A 12,575-nucleotide genomic window follows, 5' to 3' on the forward strand; every position below is an offset into this window, starting at 1 on the left:
TTGTTTTTTTTGTTTGTTTTTTTTTGTTTTGTTTTGTTTTTTGTTTTTTTTCGAGACAGGGTTTCTCTGTATAGCTCTGGCTGTCCTGGATCTCACTTGGTAGACCAGGCTAGCCTCGAACTCAGAAATCCGCCTGCCTCTGCCTCCCGAGTGCTGGGATTAAAGGCCTGCGCCACCAGGCCCGGCTTAAGGTAAATTCTTATTCTGACCATCCTAGTGGCTCTTCAATGATTATGGCCTTGAATTTCGTTTCTCTGACTAACTGTATTGGAGCCTTTTCCTGTTCTGTACGGAGGAATGGTAGCTAGTGTTTCAAAAGCAGGCTCTGATGCATAACGGCTTGCCTAGCACACTCTGGGCCCTGAATTCTAGCCACACCATCGAGAAAATAAAAAAAAAAAAACCCCAAGTCTTTAAAGATACCTTCTCTTCCACACGTGTCTTCTGGCTGTGGGCCAGAGGCTGGGAGTGTTTCTCCTGGCACTTTAGGCTTCCCTGCTTTTTCTGACGTCCCTAACCCTCTGCCAAGTGGCTGCTGGTCAGTCCCGAGTGTCTCATCCCACTCTGGCTTAACCCAAATAGCACATGGCTCCTTTCCTTTTCTTTCCTTTCCTTTTTCTTTTCTTTTCTTTTTGCCTCCACCTTCGTCTTCCAGTTAACTGCAAGATTTGTGGCTCACCTGCTCTGTTCCCCCCACGCTCCCATTTCTATTTTTAAAAAGACTTCTTCCCTTTTTGAAAATTTTATTGATTCTCTGTGAGTTTCACACCGTGCACCCCAGTCCCACCCATCTCCCCATCCCCTCATATCCACGCTCTGCCCTTGCAAGCTCCCTCACAAAAGAAAATAAAAAACACACAAACAAAGTAAAACAAAACCAAGCATAGGAAATATCTCATTGCAGAAGCTGTGGCGTGTCACAGTGTGCCCACAGTGTATCCCTCTGTTCACACACCTTCACGTGATCATTGCAGTGGTCAAGCAAAGGTGGAGGCAGGAGGACCATCAGGGCTTGGTAGATTCAGGTTATTAGGTGATCCTGAGACTGGAAGGAGGGACATGGTAGGTCACAGAGGCCCTCATGAGACTCATGTGCACACACACAGGGACACTTGAGGAGCCAGGGAAGGACTTACACAGAGAAATGAAACTCGGCTGTCATATTTCAGGAAGATTTGTGGGTTTTGGAGTCTGGGTGAGAGGGTAGCAATGGCCTTAAGTTATTTAAGCTGGGGGTGGTTGAAGTGGAAACTTAAGGGTCCTTCGGAAAGTCAGTGGCGTTGGGAGGTGTTTTGCTGCGGCAAACACGTGAAGGAGTGTTTTCCTGAAGTGGACACAGGTGAAAGACAGTCTCGTGAAGGAACGGGTTCGCTGAAGCAGACACGGGAAAGAGGATGTTCTGCTAAAGCAAACACGTGAAAGGACACATGATGAAAGAGTTTCTGTTAACAACACATATGGATTGGGCCACCTTACGCTGCATAGCTGAGCTGCCTTTGCTGGGACTCTGTGGACTTGGGCTGATTGGATGCATGTCCTGAGGTGAGATCTGTGCGCTGAGACAAGGCATGTGGAGGACACGTAGTGCTTGGAGGGTAGAAACAGGATTCCATGGAGCTTGGCTTGCTGGTGCGGCTAGCTGTGCCCGCTTCTGGGTCTCGCACCTTCGCTGATCTTTGCTTCCCTGAGAGGCACAGCCGTGAACTTTTGGTGTTCCTGCTGGTCCCTCCCGCTGGCCTCAGCCTCGGCTGTCTCTGCTAGGTTGTGTCACTGCTGTTGCTAACCCGACTCTACCGAACTGGACTGCCAGTGTATCTGTGAAGTGTTTTCCGGTGGATCGAGCTGCTGCTGCCTGCTAACCTGTGAACAGAACTGCTGATTTCCAGACAACACAGATGGGAGTTGCTCCAAAGAACCTTTCTAAACAGGTCCACTTCCCCCCTCATCCTTTTTTTTCCCCACTACCTCTCGTGGGTGGTGTGCTATAAGAGAGGTTTAAGCATTAAAAATACGATTTTTTAAAAATTAAAGTTACAGGTGGTGACTGGGCAAGGGCTATGGGACAGTCCACTGAGAATGCTACAGAGGCAGGATCTGAAGTGGGATCACACCGCCTTTTTATGCCACTCTGGGAAGCCTTAAACAACTGGGGCCGGTGAGTTTGGTCTCCTGGACCCTGACCTGTGAGGTAAAGTCATCCTTAATGAGGAAAACCCGACTTTATTTGGATTCCTGTGAGCCAAGGCATGCCTGGCCCAACACTGCTCCCTTGTGGAGGAAGGTAGAGACCACAAGGCCACGGGAACACATCTGAGTCCCTGGTTGACCTGGCTGCCTTTTCTATGAAGTTAAAGAACCTGCTCCTGTCCACCTTCCACAAGCCAGATGGACTCAAGTTCATGGTTTTAGGCTGCTGTCTCGTGGTACTGGGATTGAACCTCGGGCCCTGCACGTGATGAGCAAATGCTCCAGCGCCAGGCTGTATTTCTTGCCCAGCTCCTCAAGCCCACATCGTGCCTTGTTTGCTTGTTTGTTTGCTTTTCAAAACTGTTTCTCTGTCCTAGAACCCACTCTGTGAGCCACGCTGGGCTTGAACTCACAGAGACTCCCCTGCCTCTGCCTCTTAAGTTTGGCTTTCTCCTCTTATGCTGTGTCTCAGGACAAGTCCCTTCCTGCCCAAGCCTGAATCTCCTCATCTGTAATTGGACGTAAGGTTTCCTGCCACAGACTGATCTGGGCAAGTTCGGAATAAGCTGGCCTTTCCTTAGGCTGTGAAATCCCAGGCTTCCCTCTGTCCCACACTGAAGCTCCACCACACAGTCCTTGGCAGAGGCCCAATGTCTCCTCTCAGGAGGCAACAAGGACACAGGGGGCAGCTGACCTGGGTACCAGCCCCAGTCTGCCATTAGACACCCCTTTTTTCAAGATGCTAAGCCTCCATGTCCTGGGCTATGAAATGGGACTTCATCTCTGTGCTTCAGGGTGGCACACAAGGACATCAGGAGCTGTGCAGACTGTGGAGGGATGGACGTAGAACGTAGCCGGACACCTGCTCTGAACACAGTGACTCTGTGTGTCCCTTCCAAATTCATGAGCTTGTCTGGGTGGGGATGTGGGGGTGGATGGGCATAGAAGGCTGTTTTCACTGTCACAGAAACAACCCTATAAATAAATGCACCAGCTGCCTTCTCCTAAAGGCTCTGAGGACTTTGACAAGGAGGTGACCTGGGAAGAGTAGACCTTGCTTTGTCGAGGAGGCCTCAAGAGTCCCAGAATCTTATATGACAAACTTAGATTTACGACCCCCTGTCAAAAATGCCACCCCACCCCGACAAACCACACTCTTACAGCCATTTTGTAACTTACACTGAAGTACTTTATTGACATCTAGTCACATGATCTGATGTCTGCACAAGTTGTGTTCCTCTGACTCCCCTTTGGCCCCAAACACCCTATGGCCACTCAAATCCCATTCCTCAGCCCAGAGGAGTGTCCCCATCAGGTCACCCCATCCTGGTCCTTTCATGGTCAGTTCCTTGAGCCAAAGCTCATTCCTTTCTGGGTGTGCCCACAGATTTGGTCCCCACCCCCCACTAAGACACCAGAAGACATCATACGCATTTGACTTCTGATCATCGAAGTCACTTCTGCCTCCCTCAGTGTGAGCAGGCTTCCCGTTGGCAGAGTTGGATCAGCTCTGTGTGCTTACTGTCCCCAGGGTCTGCAATGCCAGGCACTGAACAGTAAATGCTCAGTAAACACTAAAGAATGAATGAATGAATGAATGAACAAATGAAAACAGAAACTTTTTTTTTTTTAAAGGCATCAGGTTTTTTTTGTTTTGTTTTTTTGACTGGGAATGTAGTTCACAAGCAGAGGGCTTGTGTAGTTTGTGCAAGGACCTGAGTTATAACAATAGAAACACACACACATATGGAGGAAGAGGAGGAGGAGGAAGAGGAGGAACTGAGAAGAGAAAGATGGAGAAGGAAGGAGAAGGAGGGGAGGGGGAGGAGGGGGAAAAGGAAGAACAGGAGAAGGAGGAGGGGGAAGGGGAGGAAAGAAATCAAAAGTGACACTCCACCAGGGTGTCCAGTCTGACGCTAAAAGCCACATGAGGTCCAGAGTTAATATAAACCTGGCTAAACACCAAACCCGTAAAGTTGTGTGTTTTGCGGGTGTTTTCTGTGGGCTTTTGGTTTGCTTTGTAACTCGGCTGGCATGATTCTCAGGCATGAACTTTGCAGATGGCAGCATTGTGTTGCAATGTTAGAGGATTAGACAAGGCTGCAGAAGCGAGGGTTTGCTGAGTGAGGGTTTAATCCCACAAGGCTTCCTGGATTCTCAGTGCCCTTTCCCCAGGCAGGTCCTGCCTCACCTCCTCAGGTGACCTCTGTGCTCCCTGCTTAGCCATGAGGCATGGTGTGCCAGCTCTCGGAGCCAGAGCTGCTGGTGCCTGCAGCTCGCTTCTCATGCCTGCTGCCTACCCCTGTGCTCCCAACAGCAGGTGTCTGTCTGTTTGTCTGTCTGCCTGACTCTGTGATGGGCGAATCAGCTGTCCTCGTGCATGGGGCATGTGTGTCTAGAAAAACTAGTGAGTTTGTACTAATGGGGAAAATTGACTGTGGGTACTTGGGAGGGCAAGGATCAAGGTTCAAGTCTAGGGGCCTCTTATTTTAATGACGTGAGTCATTCTGAGAGCTCATCAAGACAAGAAGGGAGATGAATGAAGTCGAGGTTTTCCTAATCACAGTGACAACACTTTCAGTCTGCTAAAAGATGTGGAGAAGTGACCCCCCCCCAAAAAAAAAAAGCTGGGTTGCTTCAGAAAAATAAGAGGGGCTCTAAGCATCCACACTGTGAGTGCAGGAGCAACCCTGGCCTTGGAAAATGCCTCGTGACTCTTGCCTAACAGCCCCAGGCTATCTCTTTGGATCCAGAAAAAACAGATTTTTTTTTTTTCCTTTTGACAATCTTCTTAAGCTGATCTTAGGCAAGAATTTCTCCTGGCACTGCCTCTTGGCATTTAACCCCCAATTCAGGCTCTAAACCTTGACTGTAAATAGTCCAACTGGTCCAGACACACTGGCTGGGGGCTCCTCTGAAGAGCTCCCTCATCTTCAAGGTTTACCATTTTTCTCCATTAAAATGTCTTTGATAATGAGGACATCTAGCAAGCAGAGAAAAACCAAAGATAGGATCTGGAAGCAGAAGAGGGTGGGGGGCCTGAATTCTTGCTTGCAAGGTGCCTTGACAAGGTGGTGTCTGCTAAGTCTTCTAGGCGGATGGCACTTTGGAGTAAGGACTCCCTTTCCAGGAACATCGATCTGATCCTTAATTCCAGGGACAGCTGGCCCAGCAGCACAGAAGGACAAACAAAGAAGGCAACATCAGTAACCTAAGTCAGTGTCTAAGCCACCCTGGATGGGACACGGGTCTTCTGTCCCAGCCAGAGACCCAGGAGAAGCAGTGCAGGACATCTAAGTTCCTAGGCCCCAGGTCTTCGCTTCTCAGAGCCAGTCCACAGAGGCACACTGGATCAAACTCAGCAGCATCTGCCACTAGGTTCAGTATGCCCAGTGGAGCAGTAGCGGGCTGTCTGTGTATGCCAGGAGGGCCAGCCTTTGAGATATCACACGCGACAAGCTATCACCTGCCGGCTCCTGGGTCACACGGGAAGTGATGTTGGCAGCGTCAACTCTCTCCTTAGACATGCAGACAGATGGAAATCTAGAAGGTTCTCTAAGAGGCAAGTTAGAGGTCAGGACGAATCCCCAGAGCAGTTCACCCTGCCCTGTAGTACCCGTGCCTCCTACTGCTTAGCTTTGGTTCTGAGTTCCACCTAGGCCAGGCATAGTGGTGCCCGTATGCAACACTAGCATTCAAGACCCTGAAGAAGGCCGACTAATGCAAGGCCAGCCTGGGCTACAGAGTGAGCGACTGCCTTAAGAAAGAAGGAATGTCAAAACTGAGTATCAGTAGGGTCCTAGCAGGTGTGTGTATGTGCAGGAAGTGCATGTGCACATGTGTGTACGTATGTGTGTCTCTTCGTTAGACTCAGCAACCTGCTCCACCTCGTGAAGCTGAGTGTGGCTTTTCCTCTGGTTCCCCCGCCATGCCCTGCCTCTCCACGTCTGCTGTTCCTTCCAAAGGAGGGGGAATTTTGAAAGTTTTTGATGCTCTGTTCAAGCTGGGGCCTCTTCCCCCTTCACAGTCTGACCGGCTGCCTCCAGCTGGCCCTTCCCATCCTTGCTGACCTCCAATTGGAGAGAAGCCACCCTGCAGCTGTGCTTCCTGTGGGGAACCAGACATGGATTTCATGTACCCAATCCCAGCTGGGATACCAGGCATGGCTGAATCCTGGGTGTGTGGGTCTCTTCAGGAGGATGAGACCATGGGGCAGAGTCCTTTCTCAGTGGACATGTGATGTCACCCTTAGCCCCATTCTCTGGGTACAGGGGATGAAAGTGCTAGTCTGTGTCTGAGTGGTCCCAAGGGAGGCTGAGATGGAGACAGGGTTGGAGATCTCTGCAGCCATGTTCAGCATCATCACCCTGCCTGGGGCGCAAGGGGTAGGGGTGTGTGAAGGAGTTGGATGGAGCAGGGTCAGAGGCGGCCAGAGTCTTCGCTGTCCTAAGGAGGGCTCGTTGAGCTGAGGCCCTGCAACTTCTCCTCACAGGCCTTGTCTGGAAGAAGCACTTCCACAGTGTAGCCGACCTTCTTGGTATGCAGCAGGCTGTAGGTATTGTCAAAACGCAGGACATCTGCAAGGACAGAGAGGTGACAAGCAGCATAAAGACAGCCCTTGTGAGGTTGGGAACAGGCTGACCAGGCCCATGCGTAGGACGTGTGCATCGGCCACTGCCCTGCTCCTGGCCCACTGCTCATGGCCACCTCCTGAGAGTGTAGCGACCACAGCAGGGGTGTAGCCCCTTCTGGATCTCCAGCATTATAGCAGCATTTCACAGTTCCCCAAATCCCTCCTTGGAGCAGTGTAGGACCATGAAAGGCAGCCTGGTCCCTGGTCGAGCACAGGCTTGAAACCCCAGTGACCGTGCGGGGATGGTAGGCATTTTGCCACACTCTTGGACACCAGGTTCCTGGCACAAGGCCACAGCTCTCCATAGGTTTATGACCACCAGTCACATAAGGGCAATGCCCCAAGCCCCTCCTCAGATCTCCATTTTAATGAGGCACCTAAAGGTCTGGAGGCTTAGCCAATAAACTCTCCTTCCCAGACACTCCTCCCTGCAAAGGTATTTAACCTCAGGCCTGCCCTGAGAAAGTGGAGTACAGTTTAGCTCATCATCACTCTCCAGCATGACAATAAACGCCTTAAAACCATGGACTGTCTCTTTTCATCCTGATCCACTGTGGGGAGCAATGGAACCGGCCTTCACCTAAACAGATGGCCACCCACTCTCCGGCAGAAGGTCTCTCAGCGCTCCAGCCACGGCCTCCACCTAGCCAAGCTACCCACTGAACAAGCCAAGGACTCTTTCCTCTCTGCGGGACCCAGCTAGAGCTCTCTCCTCTTTTCCCCTTCGGGCCCCGACCTGGTTCTCAGCTCTTCCATGGCTCCCAGTGGCACTTGGGTGCTCAAGAGCCTGAGAACCAGATGGTCCCGGCCTCCCTGCAGGCCTGGGCACCCCTGAGCCAGCTCCAACTGTTCCCGGGAACTCACATTGCACTTCCCCACCCCAAGAGAGGGATCTCGTGATTTCCCATAGCCTGACACTCACCTGACACAAAATTCCCACATCCCGCCACCCAAGAAAGAGGCCCGAGCCGTGTGGCAGAGAGGACGCAGGACACCAAACCTGACAGAGCAGCCTCTGAGGAAAGGTTGTTATCCCCATTCCTATGGTCTGGGTAATTGCTCCTAGAAGAGTCATGTGTCTAAGGCTTGGTCCTCAGGGTAGCACTGTCAGAAAGTAGTGGGGGCCCCAGAGGGGGGCTCACAGGTCTCACACCCAGCCTAGGCTTTCCTTGAGCTTCTGATCCTCTTGACTCAGCATTCTCATGTGCTGGGATTACAGGTGTGTGCTAGCACACTTGGCCCCTCTCCCTTTCCCTCTTGCTTCCTGACCCAGGACGTAGGTGGTTTTGCTCTGGGTGTTCTTGCTATGCAGTGCCAACCTTGCCAGAGCCCCCCAAAGCAATCAGGTCACTAGATTTTGGACTAGAATCTCCAGAACTGTGTTGTATGGTAATAGGCCCTCCCCTACTCCTTTTCTTTGCCTAAACCAATTGCCTTGGGTATTTGAGTACACTATGGAAAGCTGGCTAAGACCCTAGACCACATTGTTTCCGGTGAAACTGACGTCAGTTCTAGCCACCTCTTTGGGATGTCTGGAGTTCAGACAACTGGGCAGGCCCCATCGGGGGCCTCTGACGTAAATCATGGGTGCCTAGTTAGCTGTCTTTCAGTGCTGAGCTTTGGCTATTACACAACGCACCCCCTTCCTCACGTCTACACCCCAGATCCAAGACCCTGAAGACTGTAACCCTGGGGTCCTTAGGAACAGTCCCTACATCCTCCCTGGAAGTCGGACACAGAGGGAACCCAGAAAGACCAGACTGGTCCAAGATAGCTCGCTTTCTTTCTATGACAAAGACAACTGCAGGAAAACTCGAAGCTCTTACAGACTCCAGCCTTGAGGCAGGTGAGGCTCCCATCCTCGGGCACCATGTGGGTGTTGTAGCGCTGGTTGGGCAGCACCTCCACCATCTCCCCTGCCTTCTGCCGCTCCCCCATCCTGGTCTTCAGGAAAATCCCAAAGCCGATGTCTCCACCGTCTGAAGCAAACTGCCACCTGTAGCAGATAAGAGTCCACTGACGACCTCCTGTGCGGGCTGGGGGGCCCTTCCAGCCGTGCCCAGGCGTTTGGAAGTCACTGTCCCTACCTGAGCACACAGCCTGGGAACAGGATCTCATTCTCCACCTGGTGGGAGGAGCCTCGGCCCACGACCACACTGTGTTCGTACTGTGGCCTCTCCTGATTGCTCTGGTAATAGCGCTTGGGCACGTCACCCCCGTAGTTGATCTGTGAGTCAGAGGTGGGTAAGCTAACAGTGGGCACGGTGGTCTCCTCCCTCCCATCCTCTGGGCATCCTGTACCTTGGTCAGGCACTTGGGGTTACCATCAGGATCAGTCATAGTGCCCCCAAATTCCACAGGCAGCTGGTCAGGGCTCATAAACTTGAGAAGCTCTTGTTTCCAGTTACCTGTGTGAGGAACACACAGGGGCTTCTGAGGGGCTCTAGGAGGCCAACTGAAAGTCCACAGAGGGGACCGCTTGCTCCCCTGAGAGTCACACAGCACACACATGAGCTTGCTTTCTGGCTCTTTGGCCATGATCTAGATCTGGAAGCCCACGCTGTGGACTGAGGAGGCCAGGCCATGGCTGTGAAGAGGCTGTCCCCGATGAAGGTGGCCGTTGGCAGCAGCCTCTGTCCTCCAGATAAGTACAGAGTTGGCCCTGGCTGGGGACCATGGGTGAAGGCACGTACCTCCCAGAATCACTATCTTCTTTTGTGTCACCTCTCCCATGAATGATTTGACCAGGTTGAAGGCCACTGGGAAGAGCTTGGGGGCTGAAACACACAGAACTCCATTGGGAAGCTGGACAAGGGAAACTTGGCCACACAAAGCCACAGCCACGGTCACGCACGGGGTAGGAGGTGCTCAGGTGTGGATTCCGCCATGCCCTGCTCCGCCTCAGTCCTAGGGCTGTCGGCATGACACCTGGTTCTCAGCAGTCAAGAGTCCCATAATCTCGTCATCGGGAGTTGGGCACAAGCTGAACCCACAGCCAGCCACGGTGATTCCTTGAGGACACCTCTTTTCCTGACTCAAAGTTTTGCTAGGTGACCTTAGTCCTTTGGGGTGAGAGTAGGTGTGTGGGGGGGTCTGCTTTAGATATCCTGTCCCACCCCAAGGTCACCTGCTCGCCCAGTGAGCACGTTTTGTGGGCCAGGTTTTGTGCATAATCTTCTCATTCAGCATCCTAACTATCTCACAGGGGGTGGGTGCCACGGTGTCCCCGCTGCACAACATGGGAAGGCTGAGCCTCAGTGAGATGAAACCCACTTGCTTGAGATGGGAGCACTGGCTAGATGTGAACCCAGGTCATCTGGATCTGGGGAATTTGGGATGGCTATTGGAGACTGGGACCATCCTTTCTCACAGAATATCCATCAGCCAGTTTGGCCCATGGCCACTGGCCCAGTCGACACCAAGGTGAGCAAGACAACAGTAGCAAACATTGATAAACTCACATGGCTGCCACATACCAGGGCAGGATTTTGCACATTACAGAAATACCAGTCTGCAAAAGAATGGTCTTAAAAATACAAACAAAAAAAAAAACCTTATTCCCTACAAGGAGGCTGGAGAGATGGTTCAGAGGTAAAGAGCACTGACTGCTCTTCGAGAGGTCCTGAGTTCAATTCCCAGCAACCACATGGTGGCTCACAACCACCTGTAATGGGGATGTGATGCCCTCTTCTGGTGTGTCTGAAGACAGTGACAGTGTACTCACATACAAGAAATAAATAAATCTTAAAGAAAACCCCTCATTCCCTACAAGGGATGACTTAGAGAAGTTCTAATTCAGTGGCTTCTTTACTATCCCTCCCTCAGTCTCCTCTCCCCAGGCACCGACTCACCTCGAATAACGATTAAATTTTTCACTGTCTCAGGATAATTTGCTTCCAAGATGGCAAAAAACTGTGAAGTTGAAGTGACGCTGGTCATGGCTGTGCCCAGCACCTTGGTTGCCCAGACTTCTGCAGCAAGAGGCCCACCCTGGCCTTCCCCATGATGTGTGCAGCCTCCTCTAGGTTGTCCTTGTTCCTCCTCCTCCTCCTCCTCCTCCTCCTCCTCCTCGTAGGGTGGTCCCACAAACAGCATCTCAAGGCCAAGCTGGTTCACAGGTCCCCTGGAGGCTGTCTCTACTTTCCCATGGATGGGAAGCTGGTGTATGCAGTGGGTCCCTCATGGCCTGGAGTTGTTGTTGCCCTTGTCCCCTGCCTTACCTGCTGGTAGACCTCCACAGCTGGCTTCCATAAGTGCCTCAGACTCAGCCCTTCCATGTCGAACACCATCACCATTCTCTCAATATTCCTGCCCAGCTGCGTGGAACAGACCAGGCACACTGCTTAGATCTTGATCCACGAAGGGCATCCTGGCCACCCCTCTCCTTCTTGCCTCCCACAACCCATGGCAGAGTGGCCTGTCAAGCCCCTGACATGTCCCAAACAGATGGTATTCACCTAGGATGTGAAGGGATGTTGAATCTGAGCCCTAGCAGAGGCTGGAAGTTCTTTGAGTATCATCCCAGTTTGCTCAACACTGTTCTGGAGTGTGGCTAGACCATGATTTGGGGGTTGAGAAGATGGCTCAACAGGTAACGGTACTTGCTGCCAAGACCAATGACCCGAGTTCAACTCCTGGGACCCACGTGATGGAGGGAGAACTGGTTCTCTATCTCCCCACGTGTACCATGGCAAGGGCTGAGCTCCTATTTCAGATTCACAGGACCAACAGGGTTGCCCTCTGCATTGGATTCACTCTGAAAGATGCAGAGATAAGAGGGCCCTGGGGGGCAAGAGACGAGACCTGTCCCGGGGAATATGAGACCTTCTTGGAACAGAAGCTGCACTCCTGAGGGTTCCATGCATATATGCTTGTTTGTTTTTCAAGGAAGGATCTCTTTGGCCTCAACTCACAGAGCTCCATCTGCCTCTGTCTCCCAAGTACTGGGATTAAAGGGATGCACCACCAGATCCAAATGTGTGTGTGTGTGCATTTAAATATCTGTCTGTCTGTCTACCTAGCTATCATGTGTAGCAGGTGTTTGTATGTGTGCATGTGCATACCATAGTGCTTGGATGGAAGTCATAAGACAGCTTGCAGGAGTCAGTTCTTTCCTCCCACCATGCTAGTTCCAGGAATTGAGCTCAGGTTGTCAGGCATGGTTGCAAGAGCCTTTACCCTCTCAGCCATCTCATTGGCCTTAGGGTTTCATATATAAATGTGTGTGTGTGTGTGTGTGTGTGTGTGTGTGTATAATTTATATATGAATATATAAACATTTATATATAAACTATATTAATATATGAAATATATGAAGATACAAAATATATGATGATATATGATATATTACACCTATGATATATATATATGACACATATTTTACATAGATAATTACATATATTAGTAACTCTGTAGTCTCTCCTTGAGTCCTATGTGGGAAGCACAAAGTCACTGGTTGGCCATCAGTTTTCCTAGTTAGAGAATCGACAGAGATGACTAACTCTACCATGGGCAAAGCTGACTGTTCCAAGAAATCCTGAGAACAGAGCTAAGGGCTCTCGCTGCACCCAGGGACAGTGTCAAGGCCTGGCTTTTTATGTGGGTGCTGGGAATCCGAATGCTGTCTTTGTGCTTGCTCAGCAAGCACTTCACAAACTCAGCCAGAAAGAAGACAGGCATTAGTGACCTTAACTGCAGAGTCTCAGTCTCTCTCTCTCTCTCTCTCTCTCTCTCTCTCTCTCTCTCTCTCTCTCTC

At 51.2% G+C, this 12,575-nt stretch overlaps 1 protein-coding gene across 2 annotated transcripts in view; it reads right to left on the bottom strand.

Moving 5' to 3' along the window:
• Positions 1 to 3,997: 3,997 nt before the first annotated feature.
• The window catches only part of LOC110330524 (SEC14-like protein 4), a 17,544-nt gene continuing 8,966 nt past the window's right edge, over positions 3,998 to 12,575 (bottom strand). For both annotated transcript variants that reach the window (XM_029545464.1, XM_021210677.2), the window contains exons 6-12: positions 11,041 to 11,136; positions 10,672 to 10,732; positions 9,514 to 9,597; positions 9,122 to 9,228; positions 8,908 to 9,047; positions 8,647 to 8,816; positions 3,998 to 6,764 (exon numbers count right to left, since the gene is read on the bottom strand). In XM_029545464.1, coding sequence (XP_029401324.1) covers positions 6,634 to 6,764; positions 8,647 to 8,816; positions 8,908 to 9,047; positions 9,122 to 9,228; positions 9,514 to 9,597; positions 10,672 to 10,732; positions 11,041 to 11,136 — 789 coding nt within the window. In that variant the 3' untranslated portion in view covers positions 3,998 to 6,633. The remainder of the gene's footprint in view (positions 6,765 to 8,646; positions 8,817 to 8,907; positions 9,048 to 9,121; positions 9,229 to 9,513; positions 9,598 to 10,671; positions 10,733 to 11,040; positions 11,137 to 12,575) is intronic.

This window comes from Mus pahari, chromosome 13 (genome assembly GCF_900095145.1).
Source record: "Mus pahari chromosome 13, PAHARI_EIJ_v1.1, whole genome shotgun sequence".
Taxonomy (NCBI): domain Eukaryota; kingdom Metazoa; phylum Chordata; class Mammalia; order Rodentia; family Muridae; genus Mus; species Mus pahari.